Here is a 20,228-nt window from a genome sequence, read left to right as displayed (position 1 = left end):
CTTCTCTAGGTCTCCTCCAAAGGTAAGTATGTGGGTCTGAAACCTGATCCAGTACGAAAATATTCATAATTTCATTTCTAACTTTATCAAGTGCACACCCACCTCCTAGTGAAAATTAACGCGCAATTTCAATGTCTGTTCATGTGTTTCCAACAATGGCAACAGGTGTCGTTATTTCTGGTCAAACACGCACACATCTTACTGTTCATGAGTAAGCAACTGAAACTTAAGCTATATTCGTGGATGCACGGTAGGTGTGCAGTTCGATTGTCGCTTAGTCACAAAAGTTTGTATCCTTATTTTAGATTGAGACACCTAGCGGCTCGTAAGAAAAACCGATACGTAACATTTGATTTTTCTTAGTTAACAATCGGATTACGTGTTGGGTTCGTATCTCCGTCACAGAACTTCACATCAGGCACTTCATCTTTAAATGCATGCACACTTTGTTACTTCAGAATGGAGGTATATCAGACATCTTTCGTGGTTCGATAACAGGGACGAAAGGGTCTTGATAGGAGTCACGGTTTATTACAAAAATTGTCGTCTTTTATTTTCAAGTTTAGATTTGGTTACTGGTACTGGCCAAAATTTCGGTAATTCATGACTCTTCATGGCTAATCATCAATATGATGTGATTAGATTAGATTAGATTACATTAGATTAACTCTTGTTCCATAGATCATGAATACGACATTTCGTAATGATATGGAACGTGTCATTTTAATGAAAGATTTCTTTAAATACCATGATTCAATTTCTTTACAACAATTTTTTACACTCTCTCTCATTGCTTTTTATTTCTCTCTCTCTCTCTCTCTCTCACAAACACACACACACACACATTCTTTTTTATTTTTATTTGTATGTTGTGCTCGACTATCGGCGAGGCACGAAAACGCCTGTGAATGACTTTCTTAGTTTTGAGTACACTTACGAAAGAAATATAAAAACAACAATGAGAGTTACTGATTTATGATGCTCAGTTTGCAGTCAGTTCTGAGTATTATTAGTAACTACGCTCCAGTCCCTAAACCTAGTTACAGAAAGCGAATCAGACGCATTACGTATTCCAGGCCGTAGCAGCCGTGACTTGGAGACACCAGCTATGGTCACTTCCCAGACCGCTATAGGATCACATCGGTTCGTCTTCTTCCTGCTGGTACTGTAACTGAGATTTGGCAACAAGGCAACGTATGTTTGGCAACTCTGTGATCGACGAGTTACTTCCTGGTGTGCACGGAATTAAGCCTCAAAGTTCACTTGATTTTACCTGTCATTTCCATTGAATAATCCGAGTTATTATCGCTTGCAGGGTAACAAAAGATTGAAAATTTACGGTTTCCAGCCCAGGAAAGTCGTTGCAGGTGGAAACCGCAACTAATCTCGACATTCAAATAGCGGTTTACGAGTTCTAGTTACTATTGCCCTCGTAATAGGAAGCTAAGACCCATACCTCCTCGCCAGCTCTGTGGTAACGTGCTGAGCTGTGAAAAAGCGTCTGTTACGGTTCGCAGTTCCAGTCTCACTGACTGTAACGTTTTTATCCCTTCTGTGAAAGAGCTACAAGCAGTCAGATCAAACATCAATAAGGAAATCGCAAGAAAATGCTTTCAGCTCATAGTGCAATGTTGAAAAACTTACAATGCTGCACAACAGGTAAGGCCTCTTTCCGCTGCTGACAAGCGAATTTTGGGTTTCTAGGAATACGTAACTATATTTATGAAATGCCACATTTGCATACCTCTTGAGTATGACACAGCATACCAATTAAACACAGACCCAATCAAAATCTAAGTGAGTAGTATTTTACTAATTCGTGTCGATAGAGGCATGCTTGTTTACAGATACTTTCGTCGTAAGGTTACCATGGTTAGTTTTATTTCATTTCTTATAATACAGTGCACAATTTTCGTAAGGTCTCCTTTAGTGTTGTTACAACAATAGTAAACATGAGAGAGAAATTAATCATCAACGATATATGCGAATTCTCAGATGTTACCTATGACAGTCTGACAATGCACATGCAGTTTATTGATTACATGCATGTAGAAAACTTGTTCTGAGTTAAAGCTGTCAAACAAAGTTTGAAGAAGAATAAAATATCACTACCACACGACGGCTAATATAGAAAATACTTTTCTGACATATTATGGCACGATGCGCTCTCTCTGCACATCTTCGAGATGCATCTGCTGCCTGCTGTCTATTAAACCTGAATAGAACAAAATGTCACAGTAGTTAGCCCTTTTTCCACATGCGACTACTTTGGGTTGAGAAGTGAAGGGAATTATGTTCAAAGTTCCATTAGATTGATACCTTCAGCAGAGATCAGAATTGCGTTTTAAAAAATGTAGCACTGAATGTATTCGAACTCGCGACATCTTATCTATGCTACAAGCTGACACGTAGCTACAGCAGCTCCAGAGCTCGGTAACTATTCCTCCAGAACTTTTGGATTCCACAGCACTGTGAGATTATGCATATGGCCAGGTCTTGATTTCTGAGAGACAAACAGTTACAGCTTTTCTTTTGGACTGAACGACGTTTTCTAGTAACAGATAGCGCAATAGAATAGCTCAAGTGGAAAGGAACACTTCCTATTTAAACTTCTGCATCCTACACTGTTGGCAGTTGTGTGTAGGTGGCAGTTACGTGATTTTATTTCTGTGATTACAAAATAGTCGAATGTATGCACTGGGTAGCCGAGGCAGCTAGTTCATGGTGATTCGGTCAACCAAGTAAATGAATTAACTGAACATGCTGCAAATTACTACAGGGAGCCTGTGTGTCAGAATTCTCATCCAGTGTGGCGCAACTGCGTTACGATAGAAAAATGACTCGCAGAGAAGAGGATTTCGTGGTCTGTTGGACGGATGGTAGGTTGTTATACCTATGGTCTGGGTTCGATTCCCACTTCCGTCAATGATTTTAGATAGGGAGAGACAGATTCCATTCTCTCCTGGCTACACCAAGTGAGGAGATATAATGGCTGCGTGGTCTGAAAATTCACATTAAAGATGATATTCCTTCTTTACCAAGTAGGCGGTAGGTTGAACCACAATAAAGTCTGGAGTGGCGACATGTAGAAACTCTATCACCAGTAACCTTTCTTATACTAGTTATTTATTTCAAGTGACGACACAAACGCTATGTATGGTCACAGGACACTTATTCCATCTTTTATTTGAGCTTCTGTATGTCGATAAAATTGGTTCTAAACTGGGAATGCAACTCAGACCGCCCTTAACGCGGAATTTGATCCCTTCGTGGCAATACAGCTCGGCTACAATTTGTTGTTTGTTCAAAACTGCAGATTCCTCAACACCTTCACATATTACGCGTGAATGGGATCGAATCCTGGCCGGGCACTAAAGATTTAATTATGTATTATCAAGCTCTATCATGAGAACACCTATCAGCTGGTGGATAATAATTTTGATTTTTAATGTATTTTCATTCGTTGTCAACACTAACGATATCTGACGTTTTTAACTCCCAGTGAGACAAAGAACTATTTGCGAGATGACTGTAAGTTCAAGATGCTATTCTGAGCAGCTGGTGGAGAAAAATTCGGTAGCTGACGTCTCTTTGTGTGTAGTTAACAACAATATGTGTGGGGCTCTATTCCCAGTGAGCGCTGAACTCTTCGTCATATTATTTCAGTTCGTCGTGTCATTTAATGTTCATACATATTCTCAACTAGCTGCTCGTGAATAACTTTAATTTTTAATGTCATTTTGTCTTAAATAGTTCAAATGGTTCAAATGGCTCTGAGCACTATGGGACTTAACTTCTAAGGTCATCAGTCCCCTAGAACTTAGAACTACTTAAACCTAACTAACCTAAGGACATCACTCACATCCATGCCCGAGGCAGGATTCGAACCTGCGACCGTAGCGGTCACGCGGTTCCAGACTGAAGCGCCTAGAACCGCACGGCCACACCGGCCGGCCCCCACCATCTGGTATCAATGCATTACCCTATCATCCATCATATATAATCATTTTCATAGTACACTTGATATTATAGATGAGTAGGACACAAGACAGGACATAGATAATGTCCGTTTGACGTCAACAGTGTGTAACATTTTACTTTTTTTGAATAGGACAATTTTCCTCTCCAATAATTTTTAGATTAGTTACAATAAGCTTACGCTGCAAGAGAATTCGCTTGTATTTTTCAATATGTGGTCTGTTGTCGTTTGAAGGCCTTCCATAACATCGGCAACGTCGTGCAACTCCACCGAGGACTGTCTGGAGTAGAGTGGAGATAGCAATGTGAAAGTTGCGAGCTGTCGAAGACGATCTTCATATTCCTAATGCGATTAGGACATCGTATACTCTTGACGACGTTTAGCACCTGTGCAGTCAGTCACCCAATTTCAGAATTCATTTTGAGTAATCCTGCTAAATTCCCTAAATATTGTCTTTTTATATTGATGAGTAATATGGATAGTCGTCACGTTCATGTGCCGTCTACAACACAAATTTAATGTTACTATCCTAGGAACTAACCTGCAATACGTTTTGTATTTCATAATCGGAACTATCTGCATTAACCGTCATCAGAGCAATGTCAGGGAACAGAATGTAGCAGTGCCTTGCTACCTACTTGAGGACCTGCTTGAGTCGTGTTCTAAGGAAAGGGTAGTTGCTGGTTCACATTATATTACACTAGCGAGAAGCACCGACTTTTCCTTTTCTCTGCAAACATCCAGAACTAAATTCAGTAACTAAATGCTAAGAATATATTTGCATTGTGCCAAGTCAAAGATCAGTAGATATGGATATAGATATAGATACAGATTTTTATATTTAAAGCCATTCTCGTTCTGCGTTGGAATAAACATCATTCATTATTTGCTTGTTCTTGTTACGATTGTTATTGTCATTCTCTCACTCGCAAGAGTTTTCGCATTCCTATTTGGTATCGATGCACATGAAGAGTGGCTATGAAAGAAGGGAATACTGAATGTTACGTCATGCAGAATACACTCATTTACTTCGGCTCCTCGTGATCTACGCTACAGGAGAAGTGAGATACATAAAGTTGACAGTGTGAGGACAGACCTGGTAGCACAACTTTGCAACTACACAGTGTTACCAGATAAAATGGTGCTGCGGAATCGACAGTGTAGTACGGACTTTGCCACAGTAGCAGACAGCTGGTAATTTAGGACCATGACCGTGGATTACACTTTGGTCAGTGCTGGTTAGAGTGCTGCAACTGTAAATGGAAGGCTTTGTTTGATAGTCTTATGCTGATGCTGTCTGAATAAATTATGCCATTGGATACAAAGCGGTTTAGTTTTGAGACCTAACCCACGAGGGGGGAAGGCACAGTGGTCTGCTTCAGGAATTCCAAGCAATAAAACACAAAAAACAACTCAGGAAGGGAGACATGCATTTGGAATCTGTTCATCGTTACGGGGTCAAACAAGAGGGTAACATTACTGAAACAATGATCGGGCTACTTAGTATATAATAGAGCATACAGATTTCAAGGAGGAAACGTATGAAGACGCAGACTTCCTCGTTATCAATTTGTGCGGCATATCTTTCGTGTTAACGAAAGTAAATTCCCGCTTTACCTCTTCTTACGTGTCAAATGAAATGAATGCCATGAGGAATAGAATATTTGTTGACTGCGTCTCTTCTTGCTTCCATCCTTACCAACATATTTCTTCATTCTCGTGGTAATCATGACATTCTATGTGTATGCTGCAAAAGATTGCAAGTGGACAAATTCGACATCGAGGTGCAAAGCGTTATATTCAATTCGAATAAGCTTCCGGTGTATTTTTACTTCTTTTGTATTTTTAGATGATTATGAACGTTACGGAAAATTATCTCACATGCTTTATGTTGAATGAGAAACATTGAATGATCCGTTTTGCTTTCCCTACGTTGAAATGATATAATGTCGGCGTCAACAGCCTTCTTCCACGCCGGAAGCTGAAACTTGTATCATTCTGGATTAATGATAATTGAATGTCTCATATGTATACATAGCCCAGAAGGCGACGTCAGAAACCATCAGGGGAGAACGCCGCATAAAAACCAAACGTGCGCGCGCGTCCCCACTCTGAAGAACCGTATCGGAGAATCACGGCAAGCATTTCGCTGAAGAGCTGCCTCGTCAGAGAGCCTAGAAATGGCAGCGTCGTAGCAAGTATTTGTCAACACTCTGATAGTGCATTTACTCCCGGGTGTAGGTCGGCGTTACCCCGCTAAATTCACTTGACATTCGTTTTCCACATCGAAGACTCGTACGATATAATCCACTGCAAGATGACACGATTAGAAAGTATATTTAATTTCTGGACTCCAAGAATGGCGTTCTTCACATAAGTAACACCTGTTTGTGTGTGCATTCGGGAGGACGACGGTGCAATCCCGCGCCCGGCCATCCTGGTTTAGGTTTTCAATGATTTCCCTAAATCGCTTCAGGCAAATGTCGGGATGGTTCCTTAGGAAGGGCACGGCCGATTTCCTTCCCCATCCTTCCCTAATCCGAGCTTGTGCTCCGTCTCTAATGACATCGTTGTCGACGGGACGTTAAAACAGTAATCTCCACCTCCTCTGTTCGTGTGTTTAAGGTTGCGTTTTGAGGCTCAGGCAACATCGCAGTGACTATATTCCGCCTCTGGCCGCCAGTGTGTCGTTAGCTCAGAGGTTCCCTTGTGCGTTGCAGTGCTTGTACTATAAGACATAGCAGTTCGAATCACGGTAGAAGCCGCTGAGTACAACCTTTTATTTTCCATTTTAATTAATGGAGTTGCAAACTGCTAGTAAAAATTTCTTATGCGAAATGTGAAGTATGCCTTTAAACAATCTTCGTCCGATTTCGACTTAGTAAATTAAGTTAATATCATGGATTTCTGCTTTGCGAATTCCAAGGTGCTTCACTGTAAAATAGACCCTGAAAAGATTCAAACCGACTGTCAACGATATAAATTTGAGCTTTGTTCGTCATATAGGCTAACATGTCAGAAGGTTGTTTATGAAGTGCACATGTTCATTAATGTAGTTCCCTTCTTCTAAATTTTTGCAATAGCATTTAACTGTAGACGTTTTCTAACACCGGCGTTAGCAATTCCTTTCCGTTCTCTGAAACCTTCAAAACGACAAATTTTTCTGGTTTAAATCTGATGACCTTAACTATCACTCCCGATCAACAATAAATACTTCATGAACCCATACATGGAACTCCAAATGTGCAGTGTTCCTGCGCTGCTACAGAGCATGCATTGCAAGGTATTCACACAGTTTATCGCATAGACTTACCATAAGGAATGAAACAAGAACTGTAATACACTTTACACCACAGACGCTCACTCTGGCTTGACGAAAACATCCAAACATTGACCAAAAGTTGCACAAATAATTGAGTTTGAAAGGAAAAGAAACGAGGTATGAAGCATTTATAAATTCATCGAATGTAGTGAGGTGGTTTAATTTCGTCCCAGTCTATAAAATTAATTTCGGGCCATACTCAGCTCTTGCCGATTAATGTAATATAATACCCGCCTACTAATCAGGGCGTCTGTCTCCGTTGCTTTTGAGCGTGAATGGAAATTGTAGAAATTTTCTGTGGAGCAACATTTAATAATAAAGCGTTTTAAATCATCAAAAGCGATGAGCGGTAGCAGGCGCTTTCGATAAAGAACGGGGGAGTGCAGCGCCGCTGCTGTCGCCACGGCCGCTGCCAGTAGCCAGCAAATGGATCCCGGAGCTTTGCCGCATACGGCGTCCAGAGGAGGACAGTCTGCAGGAAATCTGCCGCAAAATCGTTACTGGATAAAATTTTGATATCGGTGTGTCACAAACCGAAATAGATTGAATCTGCGCTACCATTACATTCACGTCTTCAGCATTCAGACAGAAGAGGCTATAAAAATATTTTATGCCAGCTGCTCTCGATCCACTGACATTATGAACAGAAACAACGCACGCTACCGCTAGACCACAGGCGTAATCAGACTAGAGTTTCTCTATCATGGGACAAGTTTTCCTCCAGGAAGTGCCGCAGTCTACAGTGTTGCCAGATTGTGCAGATAACCGGACTTAGAGAATTAGCGAGTTGGCCAGTTTTTTTGTCCCATGTCGCGATCGGCGCGGACTTAGCCTCTGAAGCGGCCGGCCGCCGGTCAAGTTTTATGTCAAAGAGTGTACATCAGCACTACAATGATGACGATACGTGCATGATTGTCACCTACCATGTTAGACATATCAAATTGCGCGAGACGTAGATTACAGTGATTTCAAGGTAAGCAGTGGATGGTTGCATATCTTCAAACAGTGCTACAGAATTCGAAGACCTAAGCTAACGCAGTTTTCAAACAATGCGTCAAGTTGGCGATGCACAGCAAAGTGGGGAATCGGCCCCAAAAATTTGTAGCAGAGGTAAACAAACTTATTCCACCGTTCAGTAAGGTATTTGTTTGCAACTCCGACCAATCAGGATTTGAAGGGAAAATACATATCAAAGAAACCCTGGAAATTAGAGGTACCAAGAGAGTTGCATCAAGATCAACTAACAACAATGCCGTAACGCATTCGTACACAATTATGTCAACCGTTAATCTGCATCGTAAATTGACTGAAAAGTTATTGTGCAGCGAGAAGTTACGGGGTGCTTTGCCCCCCCTGCGATTCTTCCGTGGAGGCGTGATCTTGCAAGGGTAGTAGGGGATATTTACGTCGCAGCAAGAAAGGCTGGGAAAATGGGCGTAAGGGAACTACAACTACGGTATGAGCACCGCTTTTGGCCAATAGCTGGTCAAAATAACTTGCCTTTTTCTTGGGTCATGGTCTGTGTATAAAAATCATACCCATTTAGAGCAAACAATCCCTCGTGAAGAGTGCGTGATATCGCAGCCATACCATTTGGAACCACTGAACGAATTTAGCCTCTGGTTGGTTAATTTTTTACGTGCCTATAAAACATATTATCGCTTTATCTGAAACTACACCTTAAAAGATAGCCAGTTTCACGGTAAGGTCCACGACAGAATGTTTCGCATTCGGTTGCATTCCATCACATCCTGTTAGTTCTCATCACTCCGTTACATCAATATGATTTCATTTGAATTGTTGGAAATGCCGTGTGGTTAGGGCCTCGTCGGGTAGACCGTTGACCTGGTGCAAGGCTTTCGAGTTGACGCCGCTTCGGCGACTTGCGCGTCGATGGGGATGACATAATGATGATTAGGACAATACAACACCCAGTCCCTGAGCGGAGAAAATTTCCCACCCAGCCGGGAATCGAACCCGGGCCGTTAAGTATGACATTCCGTCGCGCTAATCACTTAGTTACCAGGAGCGGAAATTTGCATTGTTGAAGAGTGGATAGCTACCTGAACGTCTTGCTCGGTTTGTAACTCCCGACGAGTTCGCCTTCGATCTTGATGCCGTGAACCTTTGTGGTCACTCTGGCTCGCCATTTTTCATTCGATGTTTACGGTGCAAGTTAATTGTTTGTTTGGAACATTACTTGAATATCCATTTTGTGAAGTAAAGATTGATCTCTGCACCTCCCGGCCACTCATTTTCTGTCGCCCTCCTGATGCACATGGTGAGTCATTAGCAACTAATATTTTTCCTGTCATAATTACTAACACAACACTTTCAAATCAGTCTTACGAAAGACTGAACTTGCGATCTCGTGAGGAATTAGTTTGTCACAGGCTCACATTCGCACGTTTATGAAGATAGCTGCCGTAACTGCGAAACGTCTTGCAGCCAGTGGATCGAAGACGGTCCCAAACAGCGTTATACGGGTACCCGATCACGCGAGTGTCGGCGTCTTATAGATGACGACGTTGTTGCTGACGCTCGGGACCGACTGAGCGTACACAGGAGGCAGGTGAAACCTGCAGAGTGTCATCTACATCTACATCCATACCCTACAAGCCACCTGATGGTGTGTGGCGGAGGGTACCTTGAGTACCTCTATCGGTTCTCCCTTGTATTCCAGTCTCGTATTGTTCATGGAAAGAAAGATTGTCGGCATGGCTCTGCGTGGGCTCTAATCTCTCTGATTTTATCCTCATGGTCTCTTCGCGAGATATACGTAGAAGGGAGCAATATACTGCTTGACTCCTCGATGAAGGTATGTTCTCGAAACTTCAACAAAAGCCCGTACCGAGCTACTGAGCGTCTCTCCTGCAGAGTCTTCCATTGGAGTTTATCTATCATCTCCGTAACGCTTTCGCAATTACTAAATGATCCTGTAACGAAGCGCGCTGCTCTCCATTGGATCTTCTCAATCTGTTCTATCAATCCTATCTGCTATGGATCCCACACTGCTGAGCAATATTCAAGCAGTGGGCGAACGAGCGTACTGTAACCTACTTTCATTGTTTCCGGATTGCATTTCCTTAGGATTCATCGCAGGAGGCCTCGTCGTACACTGGATGACGTCATGTGAGACACCCTCCCAGAGTGGGGCGGGCTCGAGCACCCAGTTGTCGACCGCCTCGCGGACGTCGAGCCGAGGACGGCTGCCTGTACGGTGCAGTGGTGACGCAGTGCTGTCGCAAAGTACCCAGTAACGGATAGTCGGAGTCCTGCATCGGGCAGTCTCTGTGTTGTGGTCTCTCGTCCCCTGCCCCCTCGGCTCTGCGCCGCCTAGACGTTTGCGCCGGCGTGTTGCAGGCGTGTATACGGGCTCGGTGTACAAGGACTTCGGGCTGCTGAAGAACGGCTTCCCGGCGGAGTCGGTGTGCAACGGGTCGGTGCTGGTGGTGAAGACGCACGAGAGCGGCGCCGAGGCGCGCGCGCCCTTCAGCCGCGCCGTGCTGCTGGTGCGCGCGCCCGCGCCCGCCATCCTCGCAGAGTTCAACCGCCAGAGCGGCGGACACGTCGGCTTCGCCTCGCCGGACCGCTACCACCGCAACAGGGGCAAGTGTGAGTACGCCGCTACAATCTGCCGCACCGCCGCGCGGCGCCCAAGTGACGCAGTAACACTTGCTGAGCGAGTAGTATTGTTGTTGTTGTGGTCTTCAGTCCTGAGACTGGTTTGATGCAGCTCTCCATGCAACCCTATCCTGTGCAAGCTTCTTCATCTCCCAGTACCTACTGCAACCTACATCCTTCTGAATCTGCTTAGTGTATTCATCTCCTGGTCTCCTTATGCGATTTTTGCCCTCCACGCTGCCCTCCAATGCTAAATTTGTGATCCCTTGATGCCTCAGAACATGTCCTGCCAACCGATCCCTTCTTCTAGTCGAGTTGTGCCACAAACTCCTCTTCTCCCCAATTCTATTCAATACCTCCTTATTAGTTATGTGATCTACCCACCTAATCTTCAGCATACTTCTGTGGCACCACATTTCGAAAGCTTCTATTCTCTTCTTGTCTAAGCTATTTATCGTCCGCGTTTCACTTCCATACATGGCTACACTCCATACAAATACTTTCACAAACGACTACCTGACACTTAAATCTATACTCGATGTTAACAAATTTCTCTTCTTCAGAAACGCTTTCCTTGTCATTGCCAGTCTACATTTTATATCCTCTCTACATCGACCATCATCAGTTATTTTGCTCCCCAAATAGCAAAACTCCTTTACTACTTTAAGTGTCTCATTTCCTAATCCGATTCCCTCAGCATCACCCGACTTGATTCGACTACATTCCATTATCCTCGTTTCGCTTTTGTTGATGTTCATCTTATACCCTCCTTTCAAGACACTGTCCATTCCATTCAACTGCTCTTCCAAGTCCTTTGCCGTCTCTGACAGAATTACAATGTCATCGGCAAACCTCGAAGTTTTTATTTCTTCTCCATGGATTTTAATACCTACTCCGAATTTTTGTTTTGTTTCCTTTACTGCTTGCTCAACGTACAGATTGAATAAAATCGTGGAGAGGCTACAACCCTGTCTCACTCCCTTCGCAACCACTGCTTCCCTTTCATGCCCCTCGACTCTTATAACTGCCATCTGGTTTCTGCACAAATTGTAAATAGAGTGTCGAACACTCAGCTCCGCTGACAGACAGGGGCACTTCATACCGTGCTGTTTCTGCTGTGCGCCAGAGATCACCAGACCTAGCAGCCGGCGTGTGGTGGCATACCAACCCCTCACCAGATGTTTCCAGTGCAAGAGAGTAGGACAGGACAGCACGCGCAACCACTGGTTTTACACTATCTTGTTGAAACATGAAATGAGGAGATCTCGAAGATAGGGCACTGCTATCGCCCTCAGAAAGGTAGGGCCCAGTGTCAAACTTACCGACTATCCGAAGAAGAGGTTGTGCTGTACCAAATGGCACACCACGCCATCACACTGGGTGCTGAGCCTGTATGACTACGACGGACGCAGTCTTGCAACATTCGTTCTCTCCAGAGCGCCCCCCCCCCCCCCCCAATCTATCGCCCTGCCGACATCCGGTGCTGTTCCAGACGCCGTCGCCCTGTTCCTGTCGGGACATTTGCCTTAAGGCTACAAGCCGTTCTCTCGACCCGAAATACGAAACGTGTCTCTAATACCGTGCACGGTCGAGCGAACGAAATGTGTACCTTCCTGGGAGGAAATTACTGGGGACTGTTAAGATCCTGCCCGGCGTTGAGTATGCATCTTCAGAATCTATCGATTCCGCACTCGAGCGCAGTCTTGCGATCCCGGCCAACGCGAGCAGCAACGTCGCGGGACGCTGAACCGCTGCGCTGTCACATACCGACACATGCTGGTACTCGTTTTTCATTGTTACCTGAGGTGTAATACCATTGTCTCAGAAAAAACAAACATTCAAACTTGATTTCTGAATGAGGAACTCGCAGCGTAATCTTTACTCTTGCCTACCTTGTGGGATTGCCTTGAAATAGTAACCGTCTGCATATAGAAACGTGTTGTATATTTCACCCCAATCTGACATTTGTACCTTACGCAGTAATTCTGTTGCACATTTACTGCCCAGCAGTATACTATGAACACACGTGTCGATTCCCGGCGGGGTCAGGGATTTTCTCTGCTTCGTGATGACTAGGTGCTGTCGTTAGGTTGGTTAGGTTTAATTAGTTCTAAGTTCTAGGGGACTGATGACCATAGATGTTAAGTCCCATAGTGCTCAGAGCCATTTTTTTGAACACACGTGAAACGGTACAAAACCTTTATTAGTAGGCTCTAGGTGGGATGAGTACATAACCACTCCGCAGTGGTTAGCACACTGGACTCGCATTCGGGAGGACGACGGTTCCATTCCGTCTCCGCCCATCCTGATTTAGGTTTTCCGTGATTTCCCTAAATCGTTTCAGGCAAATGCCGGGATGGTTCCTTTGAAAGGGTACGGCCGATTTCCTTCCCAATCCTTCCCTAACCCGAGCTTGCGCTCCGTCTCTAATGACCTCGTTGTCGACGGGACGTTAAACACTAACCACCACCACCACCACCACATAACCACTCCTCGTGCAAAAATACAGCTTGTTCGGAAAGTGACTTTGCAGCTCGTCCTCCGACGGCGTTCACAATGATTCAGCAGATAAAGAGTACTGAAGGGTTCACACAAGGTGTTTCACTTGATCATCGTTTTCGTTACACCAGTTCAGCACAATTCTAGGCGTCAATGCGGCTTTTATCGCCTCGGTACACAATGAACATAGACTGAAGCGTTGAGTGGAAAGCGTCGCCCAGTGTACTGACATACTGCTGCCCTGTAACCCAACCACTGGGGACAACGAGGGGGCCGAGGTCAGGATTCGACATGGAGTCCCGTCGCGTGTCACAGTAGGCCACAGGCACTTGATTCGACTCGAGCTCCCAGAATGCTAAAACGCCCACTGCTCGGCAATAACCTGCCTAAGATCACCACGCCGGGCTACTCGTTTCGAGGCCTTTCGAGTCGTAAAGCCGTCTTTTCAGAAGACCGCCCGCTCTACCCTGAGTGTTTGTCGCACGCATTTCGTTCGGAGTACCTTTTGATGATGCAGCTTTCTGTACGCACTGGTCCATGTACACATTGGTCCATCTGACTTTTTTTTTAGCGTGCTCTTACGGTTTCTGACCGTAATCCACCTGGAAGTCCTTCTCCTTGCCGGCCGCTGTGGCCGTGCGGTTCTAGGCGCTACAGTCTGGAACCGCGCGACCGCTACGGTTGCAGGTTCGAATGGTGCCTCGGGCATGGATGTGTGTGATGTCCTTAGGCTAGTTAGGTTTAAGTACTTGTAAATTCTAGGGGACTGATGACCTCAGCTGTTAAGTCCGATAGTGCTCAGAGCCATTTGAACCAAGTCCTTCTCCTTCTACCAGTCAGCTTCGACCTTCGGCTACATCTGGTCTCGGCACGTGCCGTTTACGCACGATGGCGTTACTACAGTCAATTCGGCAGGTGTTCGGACACCAGAGAGGCCACTGTCATCGCTTCCGTTGTCAGACTGCGGCAAGAAGCGGAGAAACGATCACGCGTCTTTTGCAGTCTGGGATAAAACTGGACATTGCCCGCCATCTCTGTCAGTGATAGACCGATATGTGCTCGTTCGCATCAGCTGGGTGGCATGCGTCAGTACTATAGGGTGGGAATGCACGACAGTTTTCGTTAGTACAAAGTGTTGTGTACATAGTTCCGCGTAGTCAGCGCGTACACAACTTTCCCACTAGAGCGCGCCCCGCCAAGCACAACAGCGCAGGCGCAGCGCTCGTCCGTCTCCGCACTACAACATGGCGCTGCCATAGAGACGGACCAAATTCTGCTTCCGCCGATCCGCGTATTAACATGTAACACAGCCAATGAGATTGGTGCTAACTTAGAACCTTTTCTCCTCGCGGATCACACTCGCGCAGTGGTACCTGAACGCGCGAGGTATTATAACGAGTGTACAGACCTCCGATTAGTGAGTCTGCATTTGTCTGCACCAGTCTGTAGCAGTCTATAGTCAAGTTTCAGACTGTGCCTAATAAGATTACCAGATTCCTGCACATAGCCACTTTCCTGTGCATAGACACTTTTGTCAAGTATCAGAGATATATGTGAGAATAAGGTTAACATACCAATACCAAAGGAACTTCAGATTGTCAATTGTAAATAGCATCCAGAACCAAGTTAAGTAATTTTTATTCTTGTTATTATTTTAATAAATGTGTGTGAAAATTAGTCAAGTTCTGTTTAAAGTTGGTCACCGTCAATCAGATACTCTAAGCGTGCAAGTGGCATTTCTATCGTCTGACCTAACGGCAGAAGATAAACACTCCAGGATAAGACCACGAGACATATTGCTGACACTCGCCTACTTCGTTAGAGCGACTAGTCAAATAATCTGATGGTGTGTGTACTGAAGGTCTTACAGTACGCACACCACACAAAGGCTCCCATATTATTTCCTAGGTGAGATGTTTACAGTGCCTAGCTCGTTATGTAGCTCATACGATGTCAAACGCGAGGCAGACCAGGTGAATCAGGGGATAGAGCCCGTACTCAACTGTCGGAGTAGCCGTCAGTCCATTCGAAGCACCCACCCTCCCTAACAAACTCCATCGTCCAATTGCGACATTGTGGCGTTGGTCCCTGTCCATGTTTGTACAAACCTTTGTTCTTTGCCTGGGGTATATGAAAAACAAGCTAAAGAACTTTTATCCGGACAAATTACACAAGCAAAAGGTTGCAAATAATTATTTAATACACTGACCTAGGTTTCGAAACACTAAGGATGTCTTCACCAGAATTAAATTATTAAAAGTCGTAAAATTACATTGCGAGAAGGCAACAGTCAAAGTTTGAGACGTGCTCAATTCAAAAATTAAAAATTAAAAACGTTCCAGCTTTTGATACGCATACCTTGCAAGAAAAAGCATCACACTGATTTGACTTGACCATGTCTGCTCCAAACTTTGACTATTGCCTTCTCCTATTGTAAATTTACGGTTTTCAAAAATTTAATTGTGATGAAGAGATCCTTAGCGTTGCCGAAACGTAGGTCAATGCATTAAATAATTATTTGCAACCGGTTGGAACTGTTATTTCTCTGTGAAAACTTATATACGGTTGCTGAAAGACAGCCATGTCCAAAACTGCAAGAAATGCTTACTCGAATATTGGCAGTTTATACCGGGTGCTGGTAGAATGCTGTAATTTGATAATCCTTCAGTTGTATTTGTAAAGTACAGGGTGTTTCAAAAATCACCGGTATATTTGAAACGGCAATAAAAACTAAACGAGCAGCGATAGAAATACACCGTGTGTTGCAATATGCTTGGGACAACAGTACATTTTCAGGCAGACAAACTTTCGAAATTACAGTAGTCACAATTTTCAACAACAGATGGCGCTGCGGTCTGGGAAACTCTATAGTACGGTATTTTCCACATATCCACCATGCGTAGCAATAATATGGCGTAGTCTCTGAATGAAATTACCCGAAACCTTTGACAACGTGTCTGGCGGAATGGCTTCACATGCAGATGAGATGTACTGCTTCAGCTGTTCAATTGTTTCTGGATTCTGGCGGTACACCTGGTCTTTCAAGTGTCCCCACAGAAAGAAGTCACAGGGGTTCATGTCTGGCGAATAGGGAGGCCAATCCACGCCGCCTCCTGTATGTTTCGGATAGCCCAAAGCAATCACACGATCATCGAAATATTCATTCAGGAAATTAAAGACGTCGGCCGTGCGATGTGGCCGGGCACCATCTTGCATAAACCACGAGGTGTTCGCAGTGTCGTCCAAGGCAGTTTGTACCGCCACAAATTCACGAAGAATGTCCAGATAGCGTGATGCAGTAATCGTTTCGGATCTGAAAAATGGGCCAATGATTCCTTTGGAAGAAATGGCGGCCCAGACCAGTACTTTTTGAGGATGCAGGGACGATGGGACTGCAACATGGGGCTTTTCGGTTCCCCATATGCGCCAGTTCTCTTTATTGACGAAGCCGTCCAGGTAAAAATAAGCTTCGTCAGTAAACCAAATGCTGCCCACATGCACATCGCCGTCATCAATCCTGTGCACTATATCGTTAGCGAATGTCTCTCGTGCAGCAATGGTAGCGGCGCTGAGGGGTTGCCGCGTTTGAATTTTGTATGGATAGAGGTGTAAACTCTGGCGCATGAGATGATACGTGGACGTTGGCGTCATTTGGACTGCAGCTGCAAGACGGCGAACGGAAACCCGAGGCCGCTGTTGGATCACCTGCTGCACTAGCTGCGGGTTGCCCTCTGTGGTTGCCGTACGCGGTCGCCCTACCTTTCCAGCACGTTCATCCGTCACGTTCCCAGTCCGTTGAAATTTTTCAAACAGATCCTTTATTGTATCGCTTTTCGGTCCTTTGGTTACATTAAACCTCCATTGAAAACTTCGTCTTGTTGCAACAACACTGTGTTCTAGGCGGTGGAATTCCAACACCAGAAAAATCCTCTGTTCTAAGGAATAAACCATGTTGTCCACAGCACACTTGCACGTTGTGAACAGCACACGCTTACAGCAGAAAGACGACGTACAGAATGGCGCACCCACAGACTGCGTTGTCTTCTATATCTTTCACATCACTTGCAGCGCCATCTGTTGTTGAAAATTGTAACTACTGTAATTTAGAAAGTTTGTCCGCCTGAAAATGTACTGTTGTCCCAAGTATATTGCAACAAACGGTGTATTTCTATCGCTGCTCGTTTAGTTTTTATTGCCGTTTCAAATATACCGGTCATTTTTGAAACACCCTGTATATACCTCTGGTGGCGAAATGGTACCGACCTCAGATAAGAGGCGTAAGTGGGTGCGGATACGGAGGCGCATGTGGTCAGCACACCGCTCTCGCGGATGTTGTAAGTTTTCGTGACCTGTGCGACTACTTGTCGGCCAAGCAGCTCCTGAGTTGGCCTCACAAGGGCTGAGTGCACCGCGCTTACCAACAGCGGTCGGCAGACCCGGACGGTCACCCATCCACGTGCTAGGGCAGCGCAACAGCGCTTAACTTGAGTGATCTGAAGGGAATCGGTGTCACCACGGTGGCAAGGCCGTCGGCATTGTATGGTTGTCCTTTACGACCATGTGGGTCACACACTTTAAAGTCACCAATAATGGCGTAAAACAATCTGTATTCTCTCACTCCAGATAGGATGAAAGTAAATGAGTTCGTTTCAGTTGCTGTAACCGATAATAATTTACGCAACATGAGAACAAAAACTACTGACTACCGACTGGTGTGACTATAGAGTTACCAACATACAACAACATACGTCCCCTTGCAACGACGTAGAAGTTAATGTGTATATCAGAGAACTGGTTTGAATAAAATTACTGAAATTCGCGTAAGGCAGACTGCATTATGTGGCTACTCGTGTGCCACTGTCAATGAACACGAATAAAACAACCGTGAATGCACTGTAGAAAGTGTCGCGACGTGCGCAGGTGACCAATATTGGCTGGTTTCACGTCGACGGCTCGAGACGTCATCCGCTCTGCCGGTGGCGTCGTCCTGGACTCCGTGAGAGTCTGCAGCAGGAGCGGCGCCTTTACTGGCTCGATTTGTGGGCTGAGACTGGCAGCAAATTCCTCGCGGCGTACGGCGGGAACGCCTAGCTGTGTAGCAGACAGCAAGTACCGACGTCAGAATAATCAGTGTAATCGAAAAAAAGAAAACTCTTCCGAGGGTGTGACACAGGCTATACGCCGTAACAGTAACAATAATCCTGTGGGTCTGTCTGTCTACGTAATCACAACTCGTTCTGCTCAGTAGTTGAGGCCGAGACGGGGTAGGATTTCACACCCCTGCTCGGTGTGCCGTGCACCGACTGGCTACACGTGCGCTTGCTGACGGCGACCCGTTAACGTTGCCGCCCCCACTGCAGGGATTAGTGTGCTGCGTGCGGGCACGTCTCCCCACCTCCCGACGCAGATGCCTGACCAGCGGACGTGGAAGCTCCTCCTGACGAGATTCACCTGTTGCACGTAATGACGTCATCTGAACTTTTGTTCGCTCGTGCTTCCGGATCAGAAATCCCCTGATGTGATGTCATGTGACTCGCAGCATAGCAAAGGTATTTTAGCCACGTGTACGCGTTATTAACCTGCCTTTTGCTCTGACCAAGGACACAGGGAGCTTCGTTAAGGGCAGAGTGTGAGTTATCCACAGAAATAGATCTGTGTATGTGTAGCGATGGGCAACTAGAACGGAGGAGGGAGAGAGGGAGGGGGGGGAGGAGACGCCTACATGCAAGGCAACTACGGGGGCGTGGCGCTGGTGCACTCTCTCTCTGAGGCAGACGATGCGGACAGCCGGCTCTGGACGTGCTGTTGCGCAGCCAGCAGCGGACAGTAGCTTGCCGGGGCGGGGGCGGGGCGGCTGAGCCAGGGGGGTGAGGGGGTGAGTCTGGGCGACAGTCCGAGCCTCCGTCCCGCCATCGACATGTCGGATTTCCTGCACTGTTTAACGCAGATGCTGTGATGGTTCCTGTGGAAACCACGCGGCCTCCCCTCTCCCATCCCCTAACCTTTATAATGTTCGTGTACGAAGACTGCGGAGCCATCGCAGAAAACAAGTCATGCCCCTGCCCGCTCCTCCAGCGCCCCTCTGCAAATTTGGACGGAATAGGTTATGTGGTCCTCTACCCATACGACCAAATACCGCTGACTGCCAGTGTCGAGCTGTTTCAGGCTGTCGTTGATATGAAACGTGGGTTACAACGTATGAGGCGTGGCTGCTTTGTGGTCTAACTGTTGCACATGAGCACGTTCAGTTTTACGTCCCTCCAGAAGCTAATTTTTAAATATTTGAACGTTGGAAGTGAGTCTAGTGACATGTTCCCGCGACTGAAGATGTGTGACGGCGGCGCAACACACAGGCCGATACTTGTAACGTCTGATGCCTCGGCTAAGCCGTTTCTGAAGATGCTCGCGTTAGTCGAGCGAAACACGTCAAAATAAAATAAAGTTACGTACGGCTTGTGGTTGCTCTACAGTTTTAATTCCCGACGGCTTCTGGGCCTCTGCGGACAATGTCTGTGCTCGCTAAGCAAATGAAAAAAATCTGGCACGGTCGGTTTTGTATTTCATCGTCCAGGGACAGTTGACCTTTGTCGCTTCAACATACACCGACGAGCCGAAAGATTACGTCCTCGTGCTTAACTGCGCGCCGGTCCACCTTTGCAGTGGTTGTGTGCAGCAGGGATTCGACAACTCCTCGGCAGGCTCTCACGCCAGGTGTTTACGCACAGGTGGCGGAATTCCCACGAATTGGGGGCCAGTGGTATGTCGGGGAGGAGCCGGCGCACGATACTGTGAGTTCTGTTCCTT

At 45.7% G+C, this 20,228-nt stretch overlaps 1 protein-coding gene across 1 annotated transcript in view; it reads left to right on the top strand.

Moving 5' to 3' along the window:
• LOC126418818 (WSCD family member AAEL009094-like) overlaps positions 1-20,228 on the top strand; it is a 139,748-nt gene that overhangs the window by 53,435 nt on the left and 66,085 nt on the right. Inside the window, exon 6 of the mRNA XM_050085762.1 lies at positions 10,665-10,916. Within this exon, the coding sequence (XP_049941719.1) occupies positions 10,665-10,916 (252 nt within the window). The remainder of the gene's footprint in view (positions 1-10,664; positions 10,917-20,228) is intronic.

This window comes from Schistocerca serialis, chromosome 9 (assembly GCF_023864345.2).
Source record: "Schistocerca serialis cubense isolate TAMUIC-IGC-003099 chromosome 9, iqSchSeri2.2, whole genome shotgun sequence".
Taxonomy (NCBI): domain Eukaryota; kingdom Metazoa; phylum Arthropoda; class Insecta; order Orthoptera; family Acrididae; genus Schistocerca; species Schistocerca serialis.
This window is presented reverse-complemented; position numbering and strand designations above follow the sequence as displayed.